Below are 15,229 nucleotides of genomic sequence, written 5' to 3'. Positions count from 1 at the left end.
CTTTCTCTAGAGATGCGTTTCCGTCTTCAGTTCGGTGGGCATTTTCCCAGGCTCCACAGATCCCTGTGTTACCTTAGTAAGCCAGACTGCCCAAGCAGGCCAGCACCTGTGCTTTGCCTTCTCTGTGGGCTATACCCACAGTTGTAAGTCACTATATACCTTCTTCTAAGCAAGCATATTTATTCTTAACGTAAAAGAATTACAGAGAAAACACACTAAAAAGAAAAGAACCTAAAAACATACTAAAAAGCTTAGAGGTACCCACCCTGCCTCCCACCCCAAAGCCAATCTAGGGCTCTAGTCAAGACCCATAATGGTGTTTTCCCCAAGATTACAAGTTAATTTGATTTAGATCCAGAACTATATCTGAGACTGGGCATTCAGCAACAGGCAATCAGCACAAAATGACACTCTGCTCATGGTGTGGCTTCAAAAGGCTGTGGTTTTGCATTAGCCAAACATGCGACTTCTCCGTGTGGGGTTTCACCAGGAAACTCACTTAACACTTACTGTCCCAAAAATGCATTATTCCCTGGCACATTTTAAATAGTCTTTGGAATTCCCAGGTGTTGCATATAACTCCACCTCCCCCCTTAGAGAGGTTCTACACCATCCTGTCCCACATTTATACACAAACTTTAATAAAACAGAATCTTCCAAAGATGTTGCAGGAAACTGTCCAATTTGTCACAATGACAAGAGGCAATATTCTTGTAACACACAAACTTTGGTAAAAAGAAAAAAAAACATTAAAAATATTAACCACTGTATCTGGCTATTGCACGTTTCGTCAGTACAAGTCTTGGCTTCCTGCACACACCCAATAGCTGTAGAAGAGAGTCAGACAGTGGACCTAATTCTGTTATCCTGCACCCTTTGCAGCCAATCCTATCTGTGCAAAGCGGATGTAAAAGGATCCTACTGGGATCATTTTACATGTATCTGAACTGATGGACATGACTATACAATGTGAAGGGCAATGGAGAATCAGGCTCAATTCACTTGAGTGATCCCTATAGTCCTCAGACAATCTCTTTTTATTATTTTTTTAAATGAGATAATTTAGCTATTAAAATGATGCAGTAGATCCTATGAAAAGATTCAGAATGACGAGGTCCAGTGGTCTAAATGGAGGGTTGGGAACCAGGGATCTTCCAGGCTGACTGATTTCCCGTCCATAAGTGGGGCTCATTCTCACATCTCTCACAACATTTGCATAAGAAGAAATTAGTTGGGAGTTACAAAGTGCTTTGAAGATGAGAAATACCATTCATATAAATAAAAGTTGTAGCTATACGCCAATAACGGGCAATTGGCAGTAATACTCCAAGACATATGTCAGTAATATTCCAGCTATGACCACAACAGAACTCACCACTGCAGGAATGTTTACTGTCCGGATCAGATCAACTTCAGGATCTCCAACAGACTTCCCTGGTTCAAACACATATGTCTTTGGGTTCTCTGAAGATACTCTAGTGCCATTGTCCAAAATATGAACATTCACTCTTGGCCTGTACTCTCTGGGAAACAGAAAAATTGGCTTTTAAGGAAATCTGCAACAGTGCAAAGAATATTTATGATGACTGCAGAACTCCTGTTCTAAGTGCACAAAGAGAAAGGGTAGGATTTTCACAAGCCCTCAGCACTGACCTGCCTCTGCTCTCCCTGACGTGGGAAAACTTCCAAAAAAAAGATAGATCAACGCTAAGCACTTTTAAAAATCCTGTCTGCCCACCAATTTTCTTAATGCCGTCTAGTGAAGTTTACTTTTTTGCTTTATAAATGACAATGGAGAAGACAAGAATTTAGCCCGTTAACAACCCAAAAGGATTGAACGATCCAATCTAAGGTTCTACTCAGGAAATCTATTTCTGCTTCTTCACCATGGGCAAAATTCACTCCTTCTATAGAGAAGGCTCATACTGTACAAAGCAGACGCCCCTCTTAATCCACATCCCAGGTCCAAGGCCAACTAATAACTTTCCATTGACTCTCAGTGCACTTTGGATCAGGTCCTACAGGCTTATATGAGACAAGAGTGTGGAACAGGCTTTACACTGCTCTCTGCACATCAGAGAATTCACCCTAAGTCCTCGATCACCCCAGGTGAAACCACGGCCCCACTGAAGTCCTCTGGATTGTTTCTACTGACTTCACTGAGGCCAGGATTTCTTCTCAATAATACCGTTTACCATCCCAAGCAGCAGAAGTTCCAGGATTGCTCATAAACAAGCCTAGCACATAAAGGGTGGAACACTGCCAGCTGATGTGATCACGATTCCTGTTTTCAATGACTTTGCAATGTTATGGTCCACCCTTGTACAAACTTTCGCAGCCACCATTTCGCAAACAATATATACTTGGCTCAATCTAATTCTTGATCTTCCCCCCCCACCCCTCCACACTCTGATTTGCTCACCTTGATTATCTTTTTCTGATTTGTCCTCCTTGATTACTGTTTTTGGTTCTCTGTGCCTTAAATATGGAGTCTGTTCTGGTCTGGCTATGGTCTGAAGAAGTGGGTCTGTCCCATGAAAGCTCACCTAATAAACTATTTTGCTAGTCTTTAAAGTGCTACTTGACTGCTTTTTGTTTTGATAGTGTATAGACTAGCACGGCTCCCTCTCTGTTACTATTCAATATATACTGAAGTTCTGCAGAGCTGTCTTATCCAATTTTCACACTAAGTGTGCACAAAAATGTTGCAAGAGAGAGAGAAATTATATGTATATATAGTGGGAGAGGGAGAGAGAGATGCAACTGTCATGTCACTTATTTGCTAGAATTTCTTTATAGTTGTATAAGCATTTGGTTACATTTCACCAACTCCACAGCAGCTCCTGAGTTAAAAGAATCCCATGTTGCCTTTTACAAGGATGTTTTCCCGAGCAAACATAATCAGTGTGTATTTCACACATTTCAACTCCCATGTTCTAGGGAGCCTACTGCACAAGAATCTTCAGAAAGACAAGGTGGGTGAGGTAATCTCTTTTATTGGATCTCCATCTGCTGGTGAGAAAGACGAGATTTTGAGATACACAGAGCTCTTCCTCTCTCATCAACAGAAGCTGGTCCAACAAAAATATTTCCTTGTCTCTCTAGTATCCTGGGGCCGATACAGCTACAACAACAGCGCACACAAGAATCTTCAGAGCATTGCAGTCAGCACATAGGAATGTAACGGCTACATTTCCATTTAATTTTTTTTTTCAAGGAACACGTTCATCCTCTAAGCTGTTTAGACAGATGCTTAAGCACCATACAAAATACTCGAGCTAGAAACTCCTTCCCCTCATAAATGCTCATGACAGATCCACCGCACTTCAGCTGCCTCACTCTTTGGGAACATTTTGAGTTGACAACACTTCCCTTTTGACTTGGCGACAGATTATCATGGAACAATTGCTCTGGAAGCCAGGAAATGAACGGGAGGCAAGGGTGCAGAAGCACTTGTGGGAGCTCCCAATTTCCATGCCATAACCAGTCTGAGAAGTCTACCATGCCTAAAAGGCTTGCAGGTGAAAATAAAACCCACCCCTTAGGGATCTCAGGGTTAAATCTCAAAGATTACAGAAGCAAATCTTCAATATGATGAGATCAGATAAAACTGAGGAGCGCTTAAGTGCTCAGCAAGTTTGGGCAGATGAGCAGGCTGTGTGCTTCACCATACATTACTCTTTCATCTCCAGCCTGTTAAACCAGTCAATATGGCTTCAGGCGACTAGAGTACAGTCACCAGTACTATTTTTGGCTATCACTAGACCTGAATTTTCAGCTCACAATGACAACGTCCTATTGAATACCCCTCAGTTTACTGACTTTGAAGACTGTGAATCAAAAACATGATTTATGTTAAAGCTACATCATCTGTCCAGAATGCTGAGTTTCTAAACAACTCTTTAGTGTTGTCCAATCTTGTTTACCCCAGTCACGACACTGTTCTCCTCCCTGCTCAAATGGAGAGCATGTCTGCTACCAAGCCAGCCCGTGTTACCCGCCAGAACCCACACGCACATGCTTAGTTTTAAGCACGGTCTAAGCACTCGTGCTTAAAGCTAAGCATGCACTTCTGTGCTTTGCTGGCTTTGCGCCTGAGCAAGGAACTTGATACATCTCCTCCGTCCCAGTGGGCAGCAGTCATTAAAGGCCTCCATGGGACACAGCTGGTGCTGTCAGCCACCCATCGTCCTGGAAATGCCGATCAATCTGCTGGAGAATAGAACTTCAGCTCCTAGGGGTTCTGTTTCTCTGTCAGACAGAGCAGGACACAACCCAATCCTGTTCAGACAAGTCAAAATAGGGCAAACCCAGTGAATCACAGACCTTTGAAACGTGCAGTCTGGTTCTATTCCCATCACATAGAAGTAATGGAGGCAGAGCCTGCTCCAGTCCCCTGCACGCCGACTGCAAAATTACTTGTCATAGGAGACCCATACACAACTGTTTCTCCACATGCACAGCCCTTATCCACTGGTCCCAGCAACATCCCTAGTTCACCATCCTCCATCCCAACTTCCCCTGCGGCCCGTGGGCCTTGGCAAAAGCTGAATCTTCACTTTACCCTTTCCCCACTTGAAAGGTTTCCATTCAGTCCAACCTGCTGACTTTTGTGTTTGTGCAGCCTCACAAATGTGTGTTAGTGGGGGCCGGGGGGGGGGGATCAGAGACTGTGAAGGGTGGCAGGAAGGAGGCAGCCGGGGATGTGCCATGAGTAGCAGGAGGTCGGGGGCGTCATTTCACATTGGGCCCTATAAAAACTTGGGCCCCGTTTACCTCTCTGATGCACAGGAGAGCACCTCTGCTTAGTGCTAGGTGCCAGAGCACTACACGCAGGGATACTGCAGCAGCAGTTCCCAGAGGCATGGGTGTTGTAGGAGCAAAACTTCCAATGCCTTGGGATGGGGGCCAGAAGAGTTGGAGGGAGAATCCGCAGAAGGAACCAGATTGGTGACTGTGAAGAAGTAAGGAGGGAGGAGCTGCAGAAAGGTAAGAGAGGAGGAGGAGAGAACAGCAGGAGAGGCAGTGAGAGAACAGGGATGCTGAAGTGGGGAAGGAGAAGGGCAGAGAGAGGGAAATAACTTGGGTAAGAAAGGTCTTTGCATAGACCAATGTAGTTGTGAAACACAAACAAACCAGGCTGCCTTCAAATACTAGGGGGCCGGATTCCTGTTCACCCAAAGGTCTCCAACCTGTGGGGCTCGGGAACATTCAGGGAGGTACAGAGGGCCCCATAACAGTCCCTCATGGGGCAGGGAGGGAGTGCCAGGCAGCCCCACTCTATTTCCAGCTCCACGTTGATCCCAGTCCTAGCCCCAACCCTGGTCCCTGGCTCCCTGCCCCCAGCCTTGACTCTCAGCTCCTGGCCCTGATCACAGACTCCCTGCCCAGCTCTGGCTCACAATCATAGCCCCAGACCTGGGCTGAGGGTCGAGGCAGCAGCAGCAAAAAGAGCTTGGGGACCATGGCTGTAGCCAGCGTGAAGACACATTCTATCGTACATACCAATATGGCCCTCATCACCAGACTACCTGAACACCTCACAACCAGGCTCGGAAACTTTTTCCCCCCACAACACCCTGCTGGCAGTAGGGCAGCACTACCTCCATTTTCCAGTGGGGACCTGATGCACAAGGTAGACTGAGTGACCCTTCCAGAGTCACATGCAGGAATTCCGGAGCCAAGTGAACTGAACTCATGTCTCTCAAGCGCCAGTCCACCACCTTAGCCCCTAGCACATCCTTCCCTGCTTCAGTAACACTCCAGCACATACCAACAGGCTTTTTTTGCTGTCCTGGGATCTCTGTTCTGGTCCCAACCCTTCCAACTTTTACTTCTGCAAATAAAGCAAGTGATGGAGACTTACCTGTAGGTGTACGGCCCTATTTCCTCCACAAAAGGGATATCGCCATTGACCACTTCTAATGGATTGGTCACGTTGAAAAAGTAGAACTGCGTGTAGACAGGGGGAGGAGGGTCTTCCCACAGGTCAAAGGCTTCTGTGCCATTCTGTAGTACTGTTCCCTGCGAAAAATTAAATCACAGCATTGCTGGGCATTCTGTGTAAGACAGAGAAGAAACGGACATGTGATTTGCCCTTAGACTGAGGCTGATGAGGCCCTGGCCCAGCAAACCCTTCTCTATGGGTTTAACACGTCCTATGAGTGGTCACACTGAAATCAAACATGTGCATTAGCCTGTGCAAGGTGAGGGCCTAGAGCTGCAGGAATGCTTGTGCTAGTTCCCTTAAACGTTTAAGCCTTAAATTCTCTGGCACGTAGACCTACCAGACAGAGTACAACAAACAATGTCGGTTTCTGTACCAGCCAATACTGGCTACGGAGGGACAGCAATGCCCGTGCACAGGTGACAGAGAACAGTTTTCGTAAGGTCAGGATTGGGACCACTTTGCTTAAAGTACATCAATGAATGCCGTGAACACTGACTGCTAGGAACAGGTGAATTTAATCATCTGTCTGCATATAAATAAATGCAACTCACAATCTACACAAATCTCCCCAAGTTTATGTTTGACTGTCACATTAGCACAAGTCACGTGTAGTTGTATGGCAGTGACAGGCTTTAAGCTTTAGTTTGTTGTAAAGGACCAGGTATAACCTGCAAGGCTTCCACCCTTGGGTCTCTAATTTCAGAGACAAGGGGTGGGGTGGAGAGGCAGGAATGGAAACAGCTACGCTGGGATTTTTCAAACACTTTGTCTTTTGTTTCCAAATTGGAACCATTTCTAAAGACTGCATGGCACTTGTAAAAATAGGGACAAAGGATTAAGGGTCAGTAACAGGCTGGCACTGTTTGCATGGAATCCCTACCCCCACCCCTGTATACACACAGAGATGTCAATCCTGCAAGGGAATGCTAAATTAAATGGTGCCTGCTGATTCCCCCAGGCAAGGAGATTTCCATCCTCTGATGCAGAGATGGAGGATGTGACATCTGTGGCAAAGTCCTGCGGAAGGCACCCTAGGAGAGCAGCTTCACTTTGTATTATTGTCAATTTCTTTGCTAATAAATCCAATTCCAGCAAAAGGGGGATGCTTTGACTCTGCAGCATATGTTCTTTGTATTAGGTCAGACTGGAAGAGCCCTTGGTCTCAGCTCCAATCCGACACTTTACTGAGAGTCCTCACCCGGTCTAGCAAAATCTCTAGCAGGACGTGGGTCCCTTTCCCACCCTTCTTAAGGATTTTCCTAACAAAAAATGAGAATTCACATGCACACAAATCCACCTGCTCACAGGTTAGCTTGTATTCTACACAAGTCAACATTAAATGTCCATAAATCCTTATGTTACTGTAGAATCACTTCATTATTGTATTAGCAATTCATCTATAATTAGGCAATGGGGTGCAGAATGCCACTTCTTTACATGTCCTCAAACATGACATACCAGTCTCATTGCAGGCATGCCCATTTTGTTTTGAACATGACATTAGTGCTACGATGCAGGAGCGAGAAAAATAAATCAATGCTGGGGAGAATAATCTCCACTCCGCTGAAGTCAACCCAGGGATAAATATGACCCACTGAGTAAAACTGCTTCAGAAGCAGCACAAAGAGAACTGCTATCTTCCGTGCTTCACCACCAGAAAAATGGAATAGGGGATAATAATTGGCAACTGAATGGATCACATCCCCACTTGCTCCTTTTATTCTTCTGGGAAAACATACTGCCATGTTGTCAACAGCAGCTCAAAAGCAGAAAGGCCTGGAGAACTGTTTGTTCTCGGTTGGTGCTCACAGGAGCATAGAATCGCAGAATCCTAGAACTGGAAGGGACCTCAAGAGATCATCAAGTTCAGTCCCCCGCCCTCACAGCCGGACCAAACACCATCTATATCAACCCTGTTAGGTATTTATTCAACATGTTCTTAAATATTTCCAACGATGGAGATTCTACAATGATCCCAGGCAATTTATTATTATATTAACCACCCTGACAATTAAGAAATTTTTCTTAAAGTACAACCTAAATCTCTCTTACTACAATTTCATCAACTCCATTTGTTTCTCAGACACATTCTGGGCCTCCCAGCCTCAGTTACTGTTTCCTTTCCACTTAACATTTTTATTTTGGAGTGGTCACATTGACAGAATTGATGGTGTGGCAGAAAGATGAGCCTTGGATGGCTTCAGTATTTCTGAGTGGGAAAGGAAGCTGGCCCAGATCCTCGTAGGTGTTTGGGCATCTAACTCCCGCAGAAATCAACGGAAGCTAGGCACACTCTCTGTTATATGGGAGAAAAGATTAAGGGCCTGCAATAGACCAGAAGTGTTAGTGGGGGATGTCCCATAGAAAGAGAAGTTGGTCCTGACAGCGAATGCTAATTAAAGGGGCTCGGCTGATTGATCAAAGCACGTGGATTTATTTCCCTGGGGATAGGGAGGAGGTGGGAGTGGACAGCTAGAGAGGGAGGTACACAGTCTGTGGCAAACAATTCTGAGATCTGGCCTATCACATTACATGAGAGATAATTAACCCTTTGTAGCACACCACATCATAACCTCAGTAATAGAGGACTTACAAAGTGCTTTTCAAAACAGGATGTCAAGCCGTATATTCTGAATGTCACACATGTATTACAGAAAAATTATTTTAGAAGTTATAGGGGCGTTATTATTTAATTCCAGGAGGACTCCCAGTATTTCTGGCATCCTGTTTCCTGAAAGTCCTGATATCTTAGGCCCTGATCCTGCAACTCATTCCACACAGGTGGCTTCCTGCAGCCCCACAGAGCCCCACTGAAGTCAACTCGCACGACAGAGCCTGGGAAAACCTACAGGATCAGGGGCACAGTTGCCAGTAGTCTAACGGAGAGTGGTTGAGAGAGAAACAGAAATCATGATTAATGCTGCTATTGTTTATTATTCACATTGCTGCAGCGCCTAGGAGCCCCAATCAGAGACCAGAACCCCATTGTTCTAGGTGCTGTTCAACACTGAACAAAGATGGCTCTGGCCCCAAAGAGCTTATCATTATTCCAAGGCAAGAGACAACAAGCAGACGTGGGAGTACAAGGACACAGTGAGATGACACCCGTCAGGATGAAAGCTTTGGTGTCAGGAGACCAGTGTCTTAAGCATTGTCAAGTTTTTGTAAGCATCAAGACAAGGGAGAATTTTGAGAAGGGATCTGAAGGAGGATAATGGAGGACATGCTGCAGATGGGATGCTGGAATAGTTTTTATATTGGGTGCAACACAAATATTAAGGGGAAGGAAGGGAATTTTTTTCTCCTGGCAGACTAATTTAAACAAACACATCAGCTGTTTGAAGCCACGCAGATATTTAGAAAGTCAGAAGTAACTCAAAGGGAGGTGGATCAGGGAGCAAAGGACAAAAGAGACAGTCAAGGGTGCTTGACAATATATTACCTGGATCTACACCATAATACTTGGATATCACCTGTGTTCCCTAGAGACTGGGCACATTGGGCAGCTGCTCAGGAGAAATTCAGGTGCCACCCAGCTGGCTGGCAGAATGCCAACAGCCACCCACAGCTAGAAGCATGTTTGTCTACTGGTGGTGCACAGCTATATTTGCTTTGGTGTACATCACAAAATTTATTCCATGCGGGGACTGAAAAAAAGTAGTGGGAACACTGGATATCACCTCCTCAGATGCAAATGTCTTCAGAGCCACACAACAAACCCTCTCTCCTAGCACCACTGCAAATCCAACATCCCAACCCGCTGAGTAGGACTCACTTTTATCCACCATTACATCAATAAATAATTAACTACCGCGCATTGATTTCTTCTGTTTTTCCCCAGATATGGCTGGAGATACTCAGTCTTGGACTCATGACAACTGAAGGTTGGATATTGCATGACCTAGCATTTCTAGTGACACAGAAGCAGATCCTCAGCTGGTGCAAATAAGTGTAGCTCCACTGCCATGGGCTGCTGATCTGGAGTTGTACATTGCCTACAAAGCTGGAATTCCTGGTTTTCCAGTGAGAGGCAACATTCATTACTAGCCTGGGCAGATACTTTCTGCTGCACAAGAAATCTAATTCAGAGCATTCTGTGGGGCTTCTAAGCTACAGAGACTTTATAAACAATTTTGAGATCTGATATCTGGCCTATCACATTAAATGAGAGATAATTAACCAAGGTTATGATGTGGTGTGCTACAAAGGATTAATAGAGGACTTTCAAAGTGCTTTTCATAATAGGATTTCAAGCCATGTATCCTGAATATGCCACACGTATTACAGAAAAATTATTTTAGAAATTTTACGGGTGTTATTTAATTCCAGGGGGATTCCCCCCAATTTTTTAAAATCTACAGATCCCTAAATGGCCCCCTCAGGAGGGGAGATAGCTCAGTGGTTTGAGACTTGCTTGCTAAATCCAGGGTTGTGAGCTCAATCCTTGAGGGGGACATGGGGCAAATAGATTTTTAAAAAAGCATGGTGCTTGGTCCTGCCAAGAGGGCAGGGGACTGGACTCAAGGAGCTCTCAAGGTCTCTTCCAGTTCTATGTGATGTGTTACTCTGGTAGCACAAAGAATTTGGAATCAAACCTTTCCCTCTGTATAAACTCAGGTACAAAACCAAAGAAATGGTACTTAAAATAGCCAGAAAGGTGAAGGATGCTCCAGTTTCTGCCCGTCAGATCTCTGTGCCCTTGAACCACATGGTGCAAGGGCCCAACCACATAGTCTGCCCACTGACCTCAGCTTACCCAGTCTGAATTTGGTCCTATTTTTCTCTCTGGTATTTCCCTTGGGGAGATGGCTTTGTGCTACTTGATCCCAGTTAATATACAGGACAAACTCTTCTATCTTCCCAAAGACAAATGATGATGGAGGAAATAACACTTATCTTTCCTTAGAATTCATGCTAGTGCATTAAAAGGATTCAAGGTTTCCCCAAGGTGCTCCAAAGACACTGGGAAGTCACCAGACCTGAGACCAGTTATGTCCTCTGCTGCAAGGTCTCTTAAACCCAATTTCATGGACTGAGTACAACTGAATAGTAAACTTCTCCAACCACCCCCAGCACGACTCCTTGACTCAAGTCTAGGTATATTTTCTTGGGAATACACATCTCTGAAGTAACATTTAAACTGACCATTCAGTTTTATATGCCTGCATGTTACCTGCACTGACCACAGTGATCCACAGCTTCATGACCTCTAGGCCAGATTACAGCAACTGTGATTGTCTTAGGTCTGGCCATTCTCCCCACTACACAGTTCAGGCTCACGAGAGCCCATCATAGCATATTATCCTCCCTGGCTGCAATTCCAGTTTTGTTGTAAGGCCCTCAATGGATTTAGGTCCATATGTCACCAAGACAACATCTCCATCTGCAAACTACCTCCCTGGCTGTGATCCAATAGGGTTGTTATAGATGCCAGAGATCAGAATAAAATTCGTGAGCACTTAGAGCTGAATGATTTTGGCACAGACTCTGAACTGAGGAAAGATGAGATCCCTGCAACATTTCAGATGCAATGCAAGATTCATCTCTTTGCACATGAAGTCCTAAACCATCACTGACTACACCACAGCCCAGCTGTTTTGTTCCCCAGCATGCACATGAGTATGACCAGCCCCACTAAGAACATAGCAGAGCCAATGGAGGGGTAGTGAGCATTATCTCTGGGAACTCTGCTTCAGTTTGTGCATGTGGCACATGGATCCAACCATTTGATAAACAGAGAGAGAGAGAGAGAGAGAACCTGACCCTGCAAGAGCCAGTGTGCCTAAATAAAAACTGACACGCAGGGGGAGGAGCACAAGGGAACTCAATCCAGTGTTACTGAGAGCACAATTGAACCTGTATCAGCTTATTCTTGCCTAATAACAGGTATAAAGCCAATGAAGAGAGTGTTTCTAAGGGCTTCACCTCCATCAGGACCATCCCAGTTAAGACCACATCTGCCGTGGACACACCAACACGCTGTACTTCACACTCTTCGAAGGGAGGGGAGGAAACATACAGGGGTGGCATAACCAAGTCCTACTCTGTGCAAAACAACACAGCTGTAATTTTCAGAAGTACTTAAGTGACTTAGAGCCCTAATTCTCTCTGAAAGGCACTGTGACTTTGGTGCACAAGTCTCTTAAGCACTTTTCAAATGTTCCCCTCTGCCTACCAACTTTAACTGTGCCTAAACTCAACCTCCACCCATGATTTCAAATTGCTCCGAACTCTTTGCTCGTGTGCTGCACAAAGACTAGTAGAATCAAGGCCAGATTTTCTCCCTCTTCCTCCCTATCTTTAACTCTATGTTAGAAGACTATGCTCTGGTCTACAAAGTTGCTCTGTTTATGTGTGATTCTTAAATCGGTACAACTTTACACATGAGCTCTTCTACATCAGTTTTCACCTGTTTTATTTACAGTGCATTGGTAAATGTACAGACTCAAGCTGAACTCCCATAATCCGTTGTAAACGGACTGAAGCGAGTCCACATCCACAAGTAGCACAGTTAACTAAACTGGCTTAACAAAACAAAGCAGCAGAAATGTAGCACTTTAAAGACTAACAAAATGATGTATTCGGTGATGAGCTTTCGTGGGTCTGTCCCTACATTTCTACAGCTTTGTTCTTGTTGGAGTACAGACTAACACAGCTACCTCTCCGTTACCAGTAAACTGGTTTAAGTTAAACTAGTTCACTTTCTGCGTTCAGGCACGCCTTTTGCCAATACCTCTAATAACAGCACCACACAGTGCTTCGCAGCCTGGCCTGGGTTTCAGAACCCTGATTTTCACTCCCAGATATGCCCTTGGATCATGGTTGGAGATACAGTAAATTCTTCCCTATCCAGCTGCCCCAGGACTGGCAGGTTGCTGGATATTCTAATATTCTGGGTAACAGAGGTACACCTAGCAATGCATAACACTAAAGAAACACAAGATTAGCTATTAGCAAACAAACAAATATGTAGGCAGAGTACTTTATTTACCACCAGTAACATTGTCCACTGTAAATTTATATTGTATTTGCTGTATTATTTACTTTCACTATACTGTACTTGAGGAAAACATAACTAATTTACTTATGGTTAAAATGGCATTCATTTGAGAGTTTGGGATAACAGAATGCTGGATATGAAAGAGTTTACAGTAGATATATTTCATTTTTCTGCACCTCTGCTTCCACATCTGAAAAGTGGGAAGAAGGATGAGACCCACCCTGCTTTGTGATCTAGAACTGAAAAGCACTGCATTGTAACCAATTATTAATGATCACCATGAAGAGTTTGCACTTACTGCTAGGTCTGATATCAGTAAATAATTATTTTTACAGTAACATTAATGCTAATCAAATTGACCCATTTAACTACAGGCTAGAAACGCTGGACAACCACCATTCAGAAACAAAGGACAAGGGAAAAAATGGTTTAAGAAAACTATGACCCAGCTGCTGCTGTTCGGTTTAAAAACACTGGTTTTTTTTTAAATGATTTGTCATGGTTCACACCATTAATACCCTGGCCTGTCAACAAATAAAGCATTTATCCAAAGAGAAGTCTGGAAAAGTTGAGAGAAAAAGGATCATACAACATGAACTGTAAAACAGCAGGTGTTTAAAGCTGTATATGCTATCCACCACTCACATCACTCATTTGTACCACGTACTTGCAGTTCTGGTGTGTATCCCCTTATTTATGAGGAGTCCTCCAGCACCTTAACCCGGAACAGATTTATTTGGTCATAAGCATTCTTGGATAAAACCTGCTTTGTCAGATGTACATTTATGCCCAAATAAATCTTAGCCTTTAAGGCATAGTTAGACTTCTCATTGTTTTTGCAGACACAGATTATCTCAAAAGCTGATAAATAAATAAGCTAATAAATGTGTCAGTCTTTAAAGGTGCTACAGGATTGCTCGTGACGTGCACAGCCACCCTTCTGAGCCTGGTCCCTTATTCACCGTTACTAAATCTACTCCACAGGATTAATTTTGAGCTCCAGCACCTCCCATTTTAGGCTTCCCCAGGGAAGGGGGAATTCATACAGGATGATTTCTAAGGCAGCACTTGCGGTCTCCAATTGGGCCGCGTTTCAAGGGAACATTGGACATGAGCCCTATTGCAAACGCATTTCTGTCTCTTTCTGCTTGCAGCTGCCGGTCAGGGCAGGGCAGCTCCCCCAGGAGCTCCTGGACCAAGGGCTGGTGTCATGGCCCTGCTCCCCCCCAGCAGGAACCCAGGGGATGCTCTGCCCAGCGGGGGAACCACTCGAGCCCCATCCCCAGCCTCTCCCAGCGCCCCTGGCTCTCCAGGGCTTGGACAGGCCGCCGCGCCGCGCCGCGGGGCCGGGCGGGGGCCCCTCACCTCCTTCACTTGCTGCTCCACCGCCTTTGGGAAGACACGCGCCACCAGCAAGGCCACGCTAGCGACGAGCAGGCTCGTGGACAGGACCGCCGCGGCGTAGAGGCAGCCCTTGGCCATGGCGGGGGCTCGGGAGCCGGGCCGGGCACGCCTGGCCGCTGCGCACGCCGCCCGCACTGCTGGCGGGGAGGAGGAGCAGCGGCGGCGGCCGCGGCCCCTCTCCGCCCCCGCCCGCGCGCGGGGTGCCGCAGGCTTCGCGGGCCCGCGCCAGGCCGAGCCCCGAGTGCAGGGCAGTGACGCGCTGGCGCCAAGCCCGGCCCCGGCGTCCGCGCTGCGCAGCCGCTCCCGGGAGCGAGGCTGGCCCCCTGCCTGCGCCGCGCCCCGCCTCGCCTGGCGCTGGAGCCGCTCGGTGCACTGCAGGGCGAGAGCCCGTGGCCCTGCCCCGCGGGTGGGATTTGCAGCCCAGGCTACTTAGAGCGGGGGAAGGCGGGGGTCAGCACAAGGGCAAAGGGGCTCTTGCCCCAGGGCCCCCGGGGGTTGCGGCCCCACCCCCCGTGACTCCATTTTCATTAAACAATTAGCTGGAAGGGAACAAAAGAAATGCATCTTATTGTGAAGTGAATTTAAGTGTAAGTATTATGCATCATGAGTGACAATAAGCACGGATGGATTTTAAAGCACAGTGATGATGTTACACGGGGGCTCTCAATATATTAAAATATTCATGTGGCTGTGTTGTCCCTGGGCTCCACCTGCTCGTCTTCTGATCCTGGGGTTCTCGCTCCTCTTCTGCTCTGTAGCAGCTGGGGCTGGCCACTGTCAAAGGGGGCGCGCTGGCTGATGTGATCCGGGGTGGCCGTTCCCATGTATTTGGTTTTTTCCTACAAAACCAATAATCTTTGTGTCCACGATTAAGC

At 46.0% G+C, this 15,229-nt stretch overlaps 1 protein-coding gene across 2 annotated transcripts in view; it reads right to left on the bottom strand.

Moving 5' to 3' along the window:
- SCARB2 (scavenger receptor class B member 2) overlaps nt 1–14,639 on the bottom strand; it is a 40,528-nt gene extending 25,889 nt beyond the window's left edge. For both annotated transcript variants that reach the window (XM_074993775.1, XM_074993774.1), the window contains exons 1-3: nt 14,316–14,639; nt 5,867–6,024; nt 1,376–1,523 (exon numbers count right to left, since the gene is read on the bottom strand). In XM_074993775.1, coding sequence (XP_074849876.1) covers nt 1,376–1,523; nt 5,867–6,024; nt 14,316–14,432 — 423 coding nt within the window. In that variant the 5' untranslated portion in view covers nt 14,433–14,639. The remainder of the gene's footprint in view (nt 1–1,375; nt 1,524–5,866; nt 6,025–14,315) is intronic.
- Nucleotides 14,640–15,229: the final 590 nt, after the last annotated feature.

Source organism: Carettochelys insculpta, chromosome 4, assembly GCF_033958435.1.
Source record: "Carettochelys insculpta isolate YL-2023 chromosome 4, ASM3395843v1, whole genome shotgun sequence".
NCBI lineage: Eukaryota > Metazoa > Chordata > Testudines > Carettochelyidae > Carettochelys > Carettochelys insculpta.
The sequence above is the reverse complement of the archived record's forward strand: the minus strand, read 5'-3'. Positions and strand labels throughout refer to the sequence as shown.